This window comes from Ochotona curzoniae, unplaced genomic scaffold (assembly GCF_017591425.1).
Source record: "Ochotona curzoniae isolate NIBS_2020 unplaced genomic scaffold, NIBS_Ocur_1.0 scaffold_4701, whole genome shotgun sequence".
Lineage (NCBI taxonomy): Eukaryota > Metazoa > Chordata > Mammalia > Lagomorpha > Ochotonidae > Ochotona > Ochotona curzoniae.
This window is the reverse complement of record NW_024467122.1, coordinates 60,817,529-60,830,982: the sequence shown is the minus strand read 5'-3', so window position 1 is coordinate 60,830,982 and position 13,454 is coordinate 60,817,529. Positions and strand designations below refer to the sequence as shown.

At 43.2% G+C, this 13,454-nt stretch overlaps 2 protein-coding genes across 2 annotated transcripts in view; one reads left to right on the top strand and one right to left on the bottom strand.

The window, feature by feature from the left end:
* The window catches only part of DNAAF4 (dynein axonemal assembly factor 4), a 40,193-nt gene extending 30,660 nt beyond the window's left edge, over positions 1 to 9,533 (top strand). Inside the window, exons 9-11 of the mRNA XM_040968553.1 lie at positions 738 to 867; positions 1,428 to 1,533; positions 8,862 to 9,533. Coding sequence (XP_040824487.1) covers positions 738 to 847 — 110 coding nt within the window. The 3' untranslated portion in view covers positions 848 to 867; positions 1,428 to 1,533; positions 8,862 to 9,533. The remainder of the gene's footprint in view (positions 1 to 737; positions 868 to 1,427; positions 1,534 to 8,861) is intronic.
* On the bottom strand, positions 5,332 to 13,317 carry CUNH15orf65 (chromosome unknown C15orf65 homolog). Its single transcript, XM_040968554.1, has 2 exons — positions 13,081 to 13,317; positions 5,332 to 5,698 (listed from the first exon to the last, which is right to left on the bottom strand). The coding sequence occupies exons 1-2, from the start codon at positions 13,096 to 13,098 to the stop codon at positions 5,357 to 5,359; spliced, it is 360 nt and encodes a 119-aa protein (XP_040824488.1). The 5' UTR covers positions 13,099 to 13,317; the 3' UTR covers positions 5,332 to 5,356.
* Between the last annotated feature and the right edge of the window lie 137 nt (positions 13,318 to 13,454).

The following is a 13,454-nucleotide window of genomic DNA, read 5'->3' as shown; positions in this document are numbered from 1 at the left end:
AAAGAAGCTCTGGACTCCCAGCTACAGACTGCTTTAGCTCCAGCCGTTGCAACCAGTTGGGGAGTGAATCAGTACATGGAAGTTCTTCTCCTCTGTCTCTCCTCCTCTCTGTATATCTGCCTTACCAATAAGAATAAGTAAATATTTTTTAAAAGATATTGGTTTGATAGGGCTAGGGCTGGGGACTGCAGTGCTGGCATCTCTCTATGTCTCTCTGTCTTCCTCATTTTCTCCCCTCCAAGTCTGTCTCTAAGATAAATAAATCTTAAACAGAACAGAACAACAACAAAAAGTAGTTGATTTTTTAAAAAAGATTTATTTATTTTTATTGGAAGTCAGATATAAATAGAGGAGGAGAGACAGAGAGAAGATCTTCCGTCCAATGATTCATTCCCCAAGTGACCACAACAGCCCGTGCTGTGCCGATCTGAAGCCAGGAGCCAGGAGCTTCTTCCAAGTCTCCACACTGATGCAGCATCCTATAGCTATGGGCTGTCCTCGACTGCTTTCCCAGGCCACAAGCAGGGAGGGAGCTGGATGGGAAGTGGGGCTGCTGTGATTAGAACCAATGACCACATGGGATCCTGCTGCATTCAAGACAAGGACTTAAGCCACTAGGCCACTGTGGTGGATTCCCCCCACCCCCAAAAAAGGTGTTGATTTTAAAAGGATATGTTGGCTTGTTAAGAGAAGTACTTATCAAGTATTTATCAATTATCATTGCTGCATGAATATAGGACTACAGGATTATGAAGCTGCACTTAAGATTGACCCAGCCAACAAAATTGTACGACATGATGCCGAGAAGATTCGGAATATAATTCAAGGAACAGAACTGAAATCTTAATGACCACTTGACATTCCTAGGTATTGTTTGAAGTTTTTCAGAACTAATTAGAAACGTCAGGGATCCCTCTGGTATGTTTTAGCTAATTTTACACAATTACTTTTCTGTTCAGTGCTTTACTTTTTACTTCTGTAGAGGGTAAACATTGTAAAAACATAGAAAATGAAATGTTTATTTTTAGATGAGTGAATTGAAATAAGAATGAGCTGTATTTGTTTTTCAAATTAATACAGATTGTAATTAGACATTTTTGCTACCTAAATTTTCCTTTGTTAACAAACTATCTTTGGGCTGGTTGATAGGATGCTTACTGATTGTTAATAAGGTAGAATTATAAAATAAAAAGTATAGAGTATTTTTTTGTGTTAACTATGCTGTTTATTTCTCCGAATGACCTAACTTGGTGTATAAATGATGGCAGACTTTCAGTTAGTTCTGAACTCACACAGCAGTGTTTTTCCGTTACTGCTTCTCTACGGCCTGCTGCTTGAAGTTAGACCAGGTCAGCCTCCACAACTGTTTCTGAACAGCTATTTAGAAAACCTTGTCTTCATCTTTGATTATGGATTGTTCCATTAAGCTAAACAAGGTGGCTGTGTGGATACAGAGGGACAGAAGAAAGCAAAAAGAGAGAACGAAGAGTTCTTGCAGTCACTTTCCTTTGTAAGATGAGGACAGAACCATAGGTAAGTAACTGATTGGTTTACATCAGTTTACATTTTCTGGCAAGGATTAAAATTGAGGGAACTTCTTTATCATGCTTAGTGAAACTGGCCTGTTCACAAAATTTGATTATCTATTCCCTTCGGATTTTCTAGAGAATTATATATATATATATATATATATATATATGCATATATATATATGTATATGTATATGTTTTAGGTTTTTTTGGTGGGAGGACGGTGCAGTAGCCTAGTGGTTAAATCCTTGCCTTGCATCTGCCAGAATCCAGTATGGGCGCTGGTACATGTCCCAGCTACTTCACTTCCCTTCCAGCTCCCTGCTTGTGGCCTGGGAAAGCAGTAGAGGACAGCCCAAAGCCTTGAGTCCCTCCACCCATGTGGGTGACCCAGAAGATGCACTTGGCTTCGGATTAACTCAGCTGTGGCCATTGTGGTCACTTGAGAAATGAACTGGCATGTGGAAGCTCTTTCTCTATCTCCTTCTCTCTGTAAGTCTGACTTTCCAATAAAAAAAAATTTTTTTTTTAATTTTTATTACAAAGTCAGATATACAGAGAGGAGGAGAAACAGAGAGGAAGATCTTCCGTCCAATGATTCATTCCCCAAGTGACCACAATGGCCGGTGTTGCACCTATCCAAAGCCAGGAACCCGGAACCTCTTCCTGGTGTCCCATGCAGGTGCAGGATCCCAAGGCTTTGGGCCGTCCTAGACTGCTTTCCCAGGCCACAAGCAGGGAGCTGGATGGGAAGTGGAGCTGCCTGGATTAGAACCAGCGCCCATATGGGATCCTGGGCATGTTCAAGGTGAGGACTTTAGCCACTGCGCCATGCTGCTGGGCCCTAAAAATTTTTTTTAAGGTTAAAAATATTTTTTATCTTTTATAGTATAGTTCCATATGCTCAGGGATTTTTTCTTTTCATTTTAATATTGTTTACATAATTGAGAGGGATGCACACCCATGTGGGCCTCTGATTAGGGTGGGGAGGATCAGGTATGGAGGGAGGTAAGTCGGACAACTGTCTCAGTTTTGCTTTTTTCCCTGTGTCTACAGGGTGGAGGGAGGGTTTGCTCCTTGCTGTCAAACTGCATCAGCACCCGGGAATGGGGGAGTGATCATTTGCTGATGCGTTAGAGACCCCGATGTAGGGAAGAGTGTTCCAGGAGTATTACTTGAGTGGTTTTGATGGTTGGTTTCTGGCTCCAAGAGTGAAAAAAAATCTTTCCAAGATCAAATGGTTAACAAAATCCATCTTAGCGCATCCACAGACCTAGACCCTTGCTGTTAGTTTGACCAGGAGAATTGTCCAACGTATTTTCCAGTCTATGACAAAGCAGCTAATGTCCATTGGTGCCCTAGGTCAGCTGGCTGTCATGTCATGTCTTCCATGAGCATCTGGGCATGCTGTCCACCACACAGGCATCGGCAGCTGGGAAGGCCCAATCCTGATACACACACTCCAAGGTCGACCATACATCCTGTGATTATTCCCTGTAACCAGGGTCTAAGTCCACCATCCAGCTGAGGAATCCCCTGAGAAACTGCATCTAGGGTAACCTCAGAGTTGACTCTTGTGTGAGCCAGCTAGTGCAGGGTCAGGTTAAATCCCTTACTTTCATCAGCCAACACATATACCTGTGGATGCAGCTGTCTGGTCAGTTCTGCCCCAGCCCCATACCTCATGGGATCCAATGGGTACTGTGGTCCAGCCCAGCCAGTGTGCCCAGTCCTCAGGCATACCAGCGTGTACTGCGGCTAGTTGGGATGACTCCCAATAGCTGCTACCAGGCCCAGTTCTGCCCCAGTTTCTGCACATGCCATCCTCTGTAGCAGCCTAACCTGGCCCAGCCCACATCCCATCCAGCTCTTGTAAACACCCATGTGTGCTGTGGCTTAGCTTAGCCTGCCCCACCTCCCAGACCAGCCCACCCGTATGCTAATGGGTGCTGCCAAGTTATTCAGCCTGGCCCACCCCAGTCCTGGTTCTCATGTAGGTACAGTCTAGGAGGAGTGTGCCCAGAGTTCCCCTGCCAGGCATGTTCCCAGCCCCAGATCTTGGGCATGTCAAGGGTATTGTAGACAAGCTTTAAATGATGTATGCCCAGCCCTAGCACTTGCAGGACTGGCATTCTGACTGATCCCCATTTGGGAAACATAAACTACACATAGAAGCTTATCCTGATGCATCATGGCATTGGCCACATTTTTTGGTCTTTTTTTTTTTTTGAAAGGCAGAGTTACAGAGGGGCTGTATTAGAAGTGGGGCCAGTGGGACTTAAATTGGTGCTCCATATGGTAGCATATGGTAGCCCACAACTTAACTCACTGTCCCAGCTTTCTAGCCCCTTGGTCTGGTTTTTCTAATACAATTTAATACAATTTACTACAATCTGTGGCTGGGTCTTAGTGCTAAGAATACTCCCTGCTTGAGGCCAGTTTTGTGACACAGCAACTTAGGCCTACACCTGTGACAACAGCATCCTGTATGGAGGTTGGTTCAAGTCCTTGAAATTCCACTTCAGATCCAGTTTCCTGTTTTTTTGTTTTTTGGGTTTTTTTTTTTAAAGATTTATTTATTTTTATTGCAAAGTCAGATACACAGAGAGGAGGAGAGACAGAGAGGAAGATCTTCCATCCGATGGTTCACTCCCCGAGTGACCACAATGGCTGGTGCTGCGCCAATCCAAAGCCGGGAGCCAGGAACCTCTTCCAGGTCTCCCACACAGGTGCAGGGTCCCAAGGCTTTGGGCTGTCCTTGACTGCTTTCCCAGGCCACAAGCAGGGAGCTGGATGGGAAGTGGAGCTGCCTGGATTAGAACTAGTGTGTTGAAGACGAGAACTTCAGCCAGTAGGCCACGATGCTGGGCCCCTTTTTATTGTATTTTGTTTGTAAGAGAGAATATGAAAAAGATCTTCTGTCCCTTGATTCATCTTCCAAATGACCACAATAGCTGGTCCCGGGCCAGGCTACAACTGGGGTTTGGAACACCATCCTGATTTTGTAGTTGGGTGGCAGGGTCCCAAACCTGTGAACTGTTCCCTGCTGCTACCCAGAGTACTCATGAGCAGGAATAAGAAAGCAGAGAGTTGAATCAAGGTACTCTGAAATAGGATGGACGCATCCCAAGTAGCATAACACACTCTTATTAATTTTTTAGAGGTAAAAATTTGTATTTATTTATTTGAGAGGCAGACAGCATGACCTTTAGGAAGAGATAGAACTCCCATTTGGACTCAGCACAATGGCTCAAGTGGCAAATCCTCTCCCTTCAAGTGCCAAGATCCCATATGCATGCTGGTTTGTTTTCTGGCTGCTCCACTTCACATCCAGCTTCCTGCTTATGGCCTGGGAAAATTTTGGTAGACAGACAGACAGACTTGGGCCCCATACCCGTGTGGGAGACAAGAAGAGTCTCTTGGCTTCTAATTTTGGATTGGCTCAGGTTTGGCCATTGTGGTCACTTTGAGAGTGAACCAGCAGGTGAAAGATGTTTCTTTCTCTCCTTGTCTCTATAAATCTGCTTTCCAGTAAAAATAAATAACTCTTAAAAAAAGAATTCCCATTCACTAGTTCATTCCCTGCATGCCCATCCCAGAAGTCAGCGGGGGTCTCTTCTGTGGAAGACAGCATTTTAACTCACCTCTATTCTATTTCAAACGCACTTTCATTTAAAAAGTTGCTGTCGTTCAACTATCAGTTGGCATACTTTATTTCTTAAGGTATTTTTAAATCGAATCAAATAATTTTATTTTCTAAATCACTTAGTCTTGGATTTAAAACTCACTTTTCCTTAATGCATTTTTCTCTTAAAATGAATGTATTTTCACAGAGTGTGCTGAAAATTAGGAAAATCAAGAGTTCTGGTTCTGTCAGGTGCAATATTTAGACTGTTGTTTTGATAAAATCCAGTCGCTCTGATGTGGCTTGAAAATACTTGTTCCTTTGGAGTGTAATTGCAGGGCAAAAACTGCGGAATAGGTAAAAATTCGCCATAGTGACTTGAATTAGTTTTATACAGAATCATCTGGGGTTTTGATAGTGAGGTGGCCGTACGAAGTGTCTTTGGGTCCAACATGCATGAAAACACTGGATTGCCAGGGTTCACACAAGGAGGTGATTGGTCAAGCTTCATTTCTGTGTCTGAATTTGAAGTATTTCTCTTATCCTAAAAGATAAACACATAAGTCACTTTCTAAATAATCAGCTTCTTTAAACAATTAGAATTAAATGTAGCTCTATCATTCCCCCTTGTCAGAATTCTCATTTCTCTTGAGGGCACTGAAGCCTACCTGTTAAGTGACAGAAGCCTGTACAAAGCAAACCAGTTAAAAGTTTAGGTAGGTTGTACCAAGTAGGAATAAAAACTAGTTGGAACAGTTGGCTTAACACACACACACACACAGTATAGGTAGGAGAGCTGTTTCAGTATCCTGTATTAGAAATGTAAGAATTTATCAAAAATTATATGTCATAGAGCAATCAGCGATAAATCATAGTTTGAAGATTAAATACAGCTCAATTTCAAAGTGAGAAGACAGACATTTGGAGATTTTAGCTTAATAGAGGACAACCATTAAGTTTATCAGTACGTAACTTACTGAATGACTGAAATCACCATGAGTCCAATGAAAAAAAAAATGAGATATCTGTAAATATATACAGAGGGTTCTAACCTAATGTCAGGGGTAGGAAAGGCCATTTCTGCGACGTTTCCCTGTACCTAAGATTGGTAAACTTGGAAAAAAAAGACAAAGTGGGAGTAAAGGGCAAGTTAGGGTGAGAGGAGAACATAGATAGGACCAGGGTTTTCAGGGTTTCATTAACAACACCGAGGCTTTGAATCACTATTGCAAAAGCAATAGAAAGCTACAAAGGGGCTCAGAGTCAGGCGTGCTGTTAGGTAACATCGTTCCTGGCAGAATGACTTTGGCTGCCATTAGACACTGTGGATGTGGAGAGGCTGCAGCAGGCTGTGACCTACGGTGCTTTGTAGTGGGGTGGTGGCATAGCGGGTGTCGGTAAAGAGATCTGAAAAATGTTAGAATTGGAATTCAAATAATCTGGGGATTGATTAGATGGAAGAAAAGGGATAGGTCTAGGATTAATCCCAGGTTCCTGGCCAAAAAAGGTGAGAATTTTACTATTTACTGCAATTTAACATACAGACAGACAAAACAACAACAACAAACTAGAGACCAATGCAACACAGTAAGTTACAGGTGCTGCTCAGGTAGCAGAGTGCTGCTTGGAGTTGGCTGCTCGGCTTTTGACCCAGCTACCTGTCAACATGCCTTAGAACACAGTGGTACCCAGCCAGCCATGTGGGAGACCAGTGGATTGCCGGGCTCCTGGCTTCCCCTTGGCCCAGCCCTTGCCAGCTGTTTGGAATGTGAAGCAGAAATTGGAGGATATCTCTTTCAGGTTAAAAGAAAAAATGTTGAATAAAAACAAAAATAAAATGATAGTTCATAAACTTAATAAATATTTGAAATGTACATAATTTTGTTGACCGGTGAAAAAACAAGCTATAAGTGGCTGCAAAATGCAAATAGCTTACTAGCACATATATGACATGCTTTGTCTTTAGCAATGTCTATAAGGATCATGTTTAATAATGAAAATGAAAACCTTTAAATGGGACAGACTTTGTAGGCCTTGTGATGATGGCTCAATGGCTAAATCCTCACTTTGCAAGCACTGGGATCTCATATGGGCACTGGTTCATGCCCTGGATGTTCCACTTCCCATCCAGCTCCCTGCTTGTGCCTGGGAGAGCCAGTAGAGGATGGCCCAAGTTCTTGGGACCCTACACCTGTGTGGGGGACTCAGAAGAAATCCTACCTCCTGGCTTTGGATCAGCTGAGCTCCAGTTCTTGTGGCCATTTGGGGAGTGAACTAGCTGATGGAAGATATCTCTGTCTCCCCTCTCTGTAATTCTGATGTGCCTTTCCAGATCTGCCTTATCATTCATTAATGATTTAGCAAGCACCTCTTGAGCACTGAGTGCTTATACTGTTTGCCTGCCATTGTTGGCTGCTAGCAAACAGTGAGGAACAGGGAAAGGTTCTGGGGCTGACGTTTTATTATACCGAACACCTGCACAACATGGTAACTGGTTAATTACAGTATAGCCTATACTTAAATCATGCTGAGAGATCTTTCCCTCTGAGCAGTGCTAGTGGGAGGGCCTGTGCAGTCATGGCCAAGATCAAGGCTCAGGACCTTCCTGCAGGGCTCCTGCTGTAATTCTGCTTTTCAAATGAATAAATCTTGGGGTCAGTGCAATGGCGCATCTGCCTGGCTAATCCTCCACCTGCAAGCACCCTGACTACTCCACTTCCCATCCATCTCTCTGCTTATGGCCTGGGAAAGCTGTGAAGGATAATCCAAAGCCTTGGAACCGTGCATCCACATGGGAGACTTGGAAGAAGCTCCTGGCTGCCACCTTCGGCTCAGCTCAGCTAAGCTCTGGCTGTTGCAGGCATTTGGGGAGTGAACCAGTGATGGAAGGTCTCTGTGTCTCCTTTTTGTAAATCTGCCTTTTCAATAAAAATTAAAAAAAAATTTTGAATCAAAAAATAATTGCTAATCGAAAGTTGTCATACATAAAAGTGTATATACTATATAAGACCATCTACATAAAATTCTAGAAAGTACAGTGACAGCAGATCAGTATTTGGAAGGAAGGAGAGGGCAATGAATTATGCAGATAGAAACATTATTCTGATTGCTATGATGTTTTCCTAGTTGTATACATATACAGTGAGCATACACAGTTCACTGTACACCTGTTACTACTGCAGTAGAAATGTTAGGAGGACGAGTGGAAAATGAAACCAAATGACACTTGTAAACATACTGTAAACATAAACATCGAACCCACGGTATCAGATCTGTGTCTGCCTAAAAAAATAAATCTTAAAAAGAAGAAAAACACCGATACGCATGCTGCTGGCCCCTTACTTCTTGAGTACCATGCTACACACTGGATAGGAAAGTGGCCACTAGCTACCTGTTCTCTTGTGGTGCTGCTCACTAACCAGCCTCATGCATGAGCTGCTCAAGGTCACGTTTTATTCACCTGTGACAAGTTTGGGAGACAGAGGAGGGGAGGTCAAGTTTGACTGGGTTTTTATTGCAACCGTTAGGGAGTGTCCTGGATGGGGGGGAGGGGTGGAGTGGGAAGGTCCTTCCTGCTTGTAATATTCATAGAGGATGTAAGAAGTGGGGAGCAGAAAAAGGGTCTTTTCCTGGTCAAACTACGTAAGTCTTCATACAGTGTAGATTCAGAAGTTTTGTACTCAAGTTAATTTTTTTGTGTTTTGCAGGTTTCCTGGAATGTGGTGGTATGGCTGCTTCTGAACACAATGTTACAAGACAGGCTTCCCTGGAGCTGTGTCCTATTTCAGATTCCCAGCCCTGTTCCCATGTTGTTGTGGTCTCCTCCTCCCAGCTGTATTGCCTAAACCCTACACCCTTGGTACCAGAGATGGGGTGGACAATGGCTAGGAGTGAAAGAGGCAGGTTGGCTGAGGAGTAAGAGGAATATGAAGAGATGGAAGGTTATAGGGGCATATGACAATGGCAGCTTTGTGGAAAAGCATATCAACCAAATTAACTGGGAAACTTAAAAGTTGTGTACCTCCTACTGCTAAGAGTTATAAAAAACACAAATTAAGTGTTCTGGATTCTTCTGTTGGCACTAATAGCTTGAGTTTGACCTTGATGAAATTATTTTACAAGGTTAAAAATTGTGTATAAGTATAAAAAAGGACATGGATTAGATAGATGGCTTTGTTTTTGCATCTGCAGACTCAGCTACCAGGGCTAAGTGGAGCAATAAGATATGAAGTGATTTTATTTGAGGAAAGCATGAAGCAGAATGTATATTTAGTTGTGATATAAGGCTCTGAATAACTGCACTGCATGGTGTCCACAACCATATGTGGAGAGCACCTGACCCACACTGCATAAGGCCCACAAATCATTTGTTCTGGCTGTGGCAAGGCCACCACAGCAGGATTCCACATTCGATAGATCCCAGGCTAATTTTTAAGTTGATAATTTGAATGGCCCACAAATATAAATATTCCAAATGGCCCTTGGCAGAAAAGAAGGTTCTGCACCTTTGACACATAAATGATTTTGGATGTTAATGACAAAGGCAAAAACTCAGCAAACTCTGCAGTTAGTTAACATGTAACAGACATTGTTAAGGTGGCTAGGTGGACAGGAGCCAAAGAGAAAATGGTAACCTCAATGCAGCTGAATAAGAGAGGAGCTGCAGTAACCAGTCAATATATTTACAAAGCAAAAAACTTGCTATCTTTCATTAACCTGGCTGGGTGGTCTCAGCTCTGTCCTGGGGGAAATCTCAACTGCCGTTCCTCAGAGACGGTCCGCACCCAGAAAGCCCTTGTCCCAGCAGCATTCCAGAAAGGCTGGGATGGAAGGAGAAAGAGAACCCACACCCAACATCCATAAGCAAACTGGGCGCTCAGCTCCTTGCCTAGAAGTCTGCCTAGTCTATGAAGTGTATTTTCTTCATTGCTCTCTTCATTAAACTTTGCTAGCATGCTAATTGCCATCCTCTGACCTCTGAATTTTTTGGGGGGCAGAGACATGACCCCTGGTAACAATGTGGTGAAATAACCTAATAGTGGTTGCAGGGGTGTTAGTGTGACTTTTTCTGGTTTATTTAAATAGAAGATTGTGTAAATCCATGAAAGCTGTCACACTCTTGTTTCAAGAAGCTGAAACTGTTAAAAATCCTGGTCTTGAGAAGTCTAGCCAGCATATAATCTCAGTTTCTTCAACTGTAAAATGGAGATAAGCATGTTTACAGAGTTATTATGTCAAGCCAAGGTTAGAACAAAGCCTTTGTGAGTTTCAAGTTTGGGTCAGGTTAGCTAGGTTCCTTTTAGTAAGATTTGGCTCATTGCAAATTCCTTGGCTATTTTAACTAACGTTGCAGAACCTACGTTGTTTTTAGATCATTTGCACTGAAATCTGTAGGTGTGAAGTGCTCAGTCCACTTTTTACTTTTGTTGGTTCTGAGTTGAATGACTGCCAACAGAGTATTTGGAGTAGCAGCACAAGGCTGGAATGGAGGTGACTTTGTCACTGTTCTCAAAATATCTAGGTTTCTTCAGTCCAGCGGAGGCCTCAAAGATGCAAGGTTACTGTTTAGAAACATCACCCCCAAGATGGGGGGCTGGTGCCATGGTGTAGTGCTAAGCCTCCACTTACCAAACCACATTCCATAGGTCACCTATTGAGTTCTGGCTGCTGTGCTTCTGTGCCAGCTCCCTGCTGGGGAAGGCAGCAAAACAGAGCACAAGTCCCTGGGCCCCTACAACCATGAGGGAGTCCCTGGGGAGGCCCAGTGCCAGGTATCGTGGCTGTTTGGGGAATGACCCAGCAGATGGAAAATCTCTGGCACCTAAGCAGTTTGCTCAGGAGAAAGCATACTTTTCCTCTTGGATTTGTTAATACTCGTTTCCTTCAGTTACCGAAGATTCTTGTTGTATCAAAGCACCCTCTCCGTTGATGGGTCTGAGATTTTATTAGAGTTGACTCAAAATGTAATACAGGAGAAGGCAGCGTAGTATTAAAATCCTTAACCAGAGGATGTGGCTTAAAAAAAAAAAGTTTATTTTTTTTTTGAAAAGCGGTTACACAAAGAGGGGGAGATGGATCTTCTCTCTCACACCCCAAATGGCTACAGTAGGCAGGCCTGGGACTGGCGGAAGCTGGGAGCCAAGAATGTTGTAGTTGTCTTCCATGTGGGACCAGGACACAAGTATAGAGGCCATCTTTCAGTTGCTTTCCAAAGAGTATTATTAGGCATCCGGATTGGAAGTGGAGCATTCTGGATTTGAACCTGTGCCCATTTAAGTTGCAGACACTGCAGGTGACAGCCTAACTTAACATGCCACAGTGCCAACCCTGCATATGTGGTTTTGATGACTAGTTCTAGATAGTGACTGGAACATCCTGCTAGTGCAGGCCCTGAAAGTGGGAGTTTTACTCAAGCAGTTTGTTTTCTGCCCCCTTGCTGTTCTATAACCAGTGAAATGATAGCTCTTCCTCTGCCTCTCAAATATGTACATTTAAGAATGTTACTTTTTAAGAGTGTAACACAAAAACCCCAAATTTAGTAAAAAGAAAAAAAAATTAGTGGATAAACTTTGCTGTAATAATTAGTAATGAAATGTGTAGAAGTAGAACCTAAATCTTTTAGACTTCCAGGAAAATGTGTCAGTGTTTATAGATGCAGAAACAAAATTCTCACTGCTTTTGTTTTCCATTATAAACCCTAAAGTTGGCTTTCTTACTTTATTTTCACCAGACCTGATATTCTTCAGGAGTAGAAACTATTTGCAATTAAAAAGCACAGTAACCTACCTAAATTCAAAGAATAGAAAAGGCTTACTTTAAATTCTCTGCCATTTAACCTACCATGTTTACAAACTGTGACTTATTTAAGGATAAGAAGCCTAATTAAAATTGCCAAGAAAAGAGAAGTCTTAAAATTAGCCCATGAAACTACCTTGAGAAATCTAAAAATCTGTCTATAGGTGATACAGGATCTCTCTTTTTTTTTAAGATTTATTTTTTTTTATTGGAAAGGAGACATGGAAAGATCTTCCATCTGCTAGTTCACTCTCTAAATGGCTGCAACAGCTGGAGCTGAGCAGATCCCAAGCCAGGAGCCAGGAGCCCCCTCTGGTTCCACCAAGCGGATGCAGGGCCCCAAGGACGTGAGCCATTCTCCAGTGCTTTTCCAGGCTAGAGACAGGTTACTCTGGATGGGAAGTGGAGCAGCCAGTACCAGAAGCGGCTCCCATATGGGACCCTGGCACTTCCGGGGGGGGGGTTGGATTAGCTAAGGAGCCATTGCACCGCCCCTCTACCTGCAAATAAGCTTTCTTTACTAAAATTCTCTTAGAGAAAGCCATGTGACTTGGGCTTTCCCAAAGTCCTGTGGTGTAAACACACATTTCTATATGTAAAAATATAAATGAAAACAAGACATCACAAAAACTGTACTTAGGTAAACTATCTGTTTTCTTTTTTGGTGTTATGTCAACAGTTGATGTTAAACAGGAGTCATAGTTAACACAAAAGAAAAAAGGTTTAACGAATCCCCTCAGCTTCTTTATGTTGCCACAACTGAGGGGCAGATCCCAGTCTTGGCTTCCCTTAACCGTGACTTTGTAAGGTCACCTGATCTCCCGACTTCCCCTTCTTCCCTATGCTTTTTTTTTTTTTTTTTTTTTGCCCAAGACACATGTAAATAAATGTAAACTTGATGGATTTTTGTCTTCGGTCAAAATCACCACCAGTTTACAGTACCAGACGTTAGCAGCTCCCTTGTCCTACAATTTTGATTTAATAAAACGTGCATTTACATTGGTAATAAATGCAGCAGCTCTGGGGGGGCCTAGAAAGGTGGGGTTTTGAGGGTGGGGCGGGTGGGTATAGCTGGAGCCTCAGATTATACCAAAGGACAATAACAAAAACAATTCCATTGCTCAGACCCACCCAGTCGCAGTCCGTCATTGTCGTCCTCTCCGTAAAATTTTCCGGTAAATGCAATCTTCTCTTGCAGTAGATGGCAAAAAGGCTGGCGAACGCAGAGAAGGATCTTTTAAACTGCACCTAATTAAAGAAGCAGAGAGGAACTGTTGGCTGATTCAAGCAGCTTTGCTAGTCCTTTCAGTGGTGGCGACTTGTCTCCATAGCAACCGGCCGCGGGCCCCGGGGGCCCGGATGTTGTGAGGATTCGCGGTCGCCCGCCCCAGCTTCCTGTGGCCGTCCCGTGGTGGGCCGCACTCCTTTCCGGGATTGTAGTTCTGCGCTCCGCCGCTGCTTTGCGTGGGGGGCGCAGGTAGGACTACTAGTCCCGGCATGCGCTG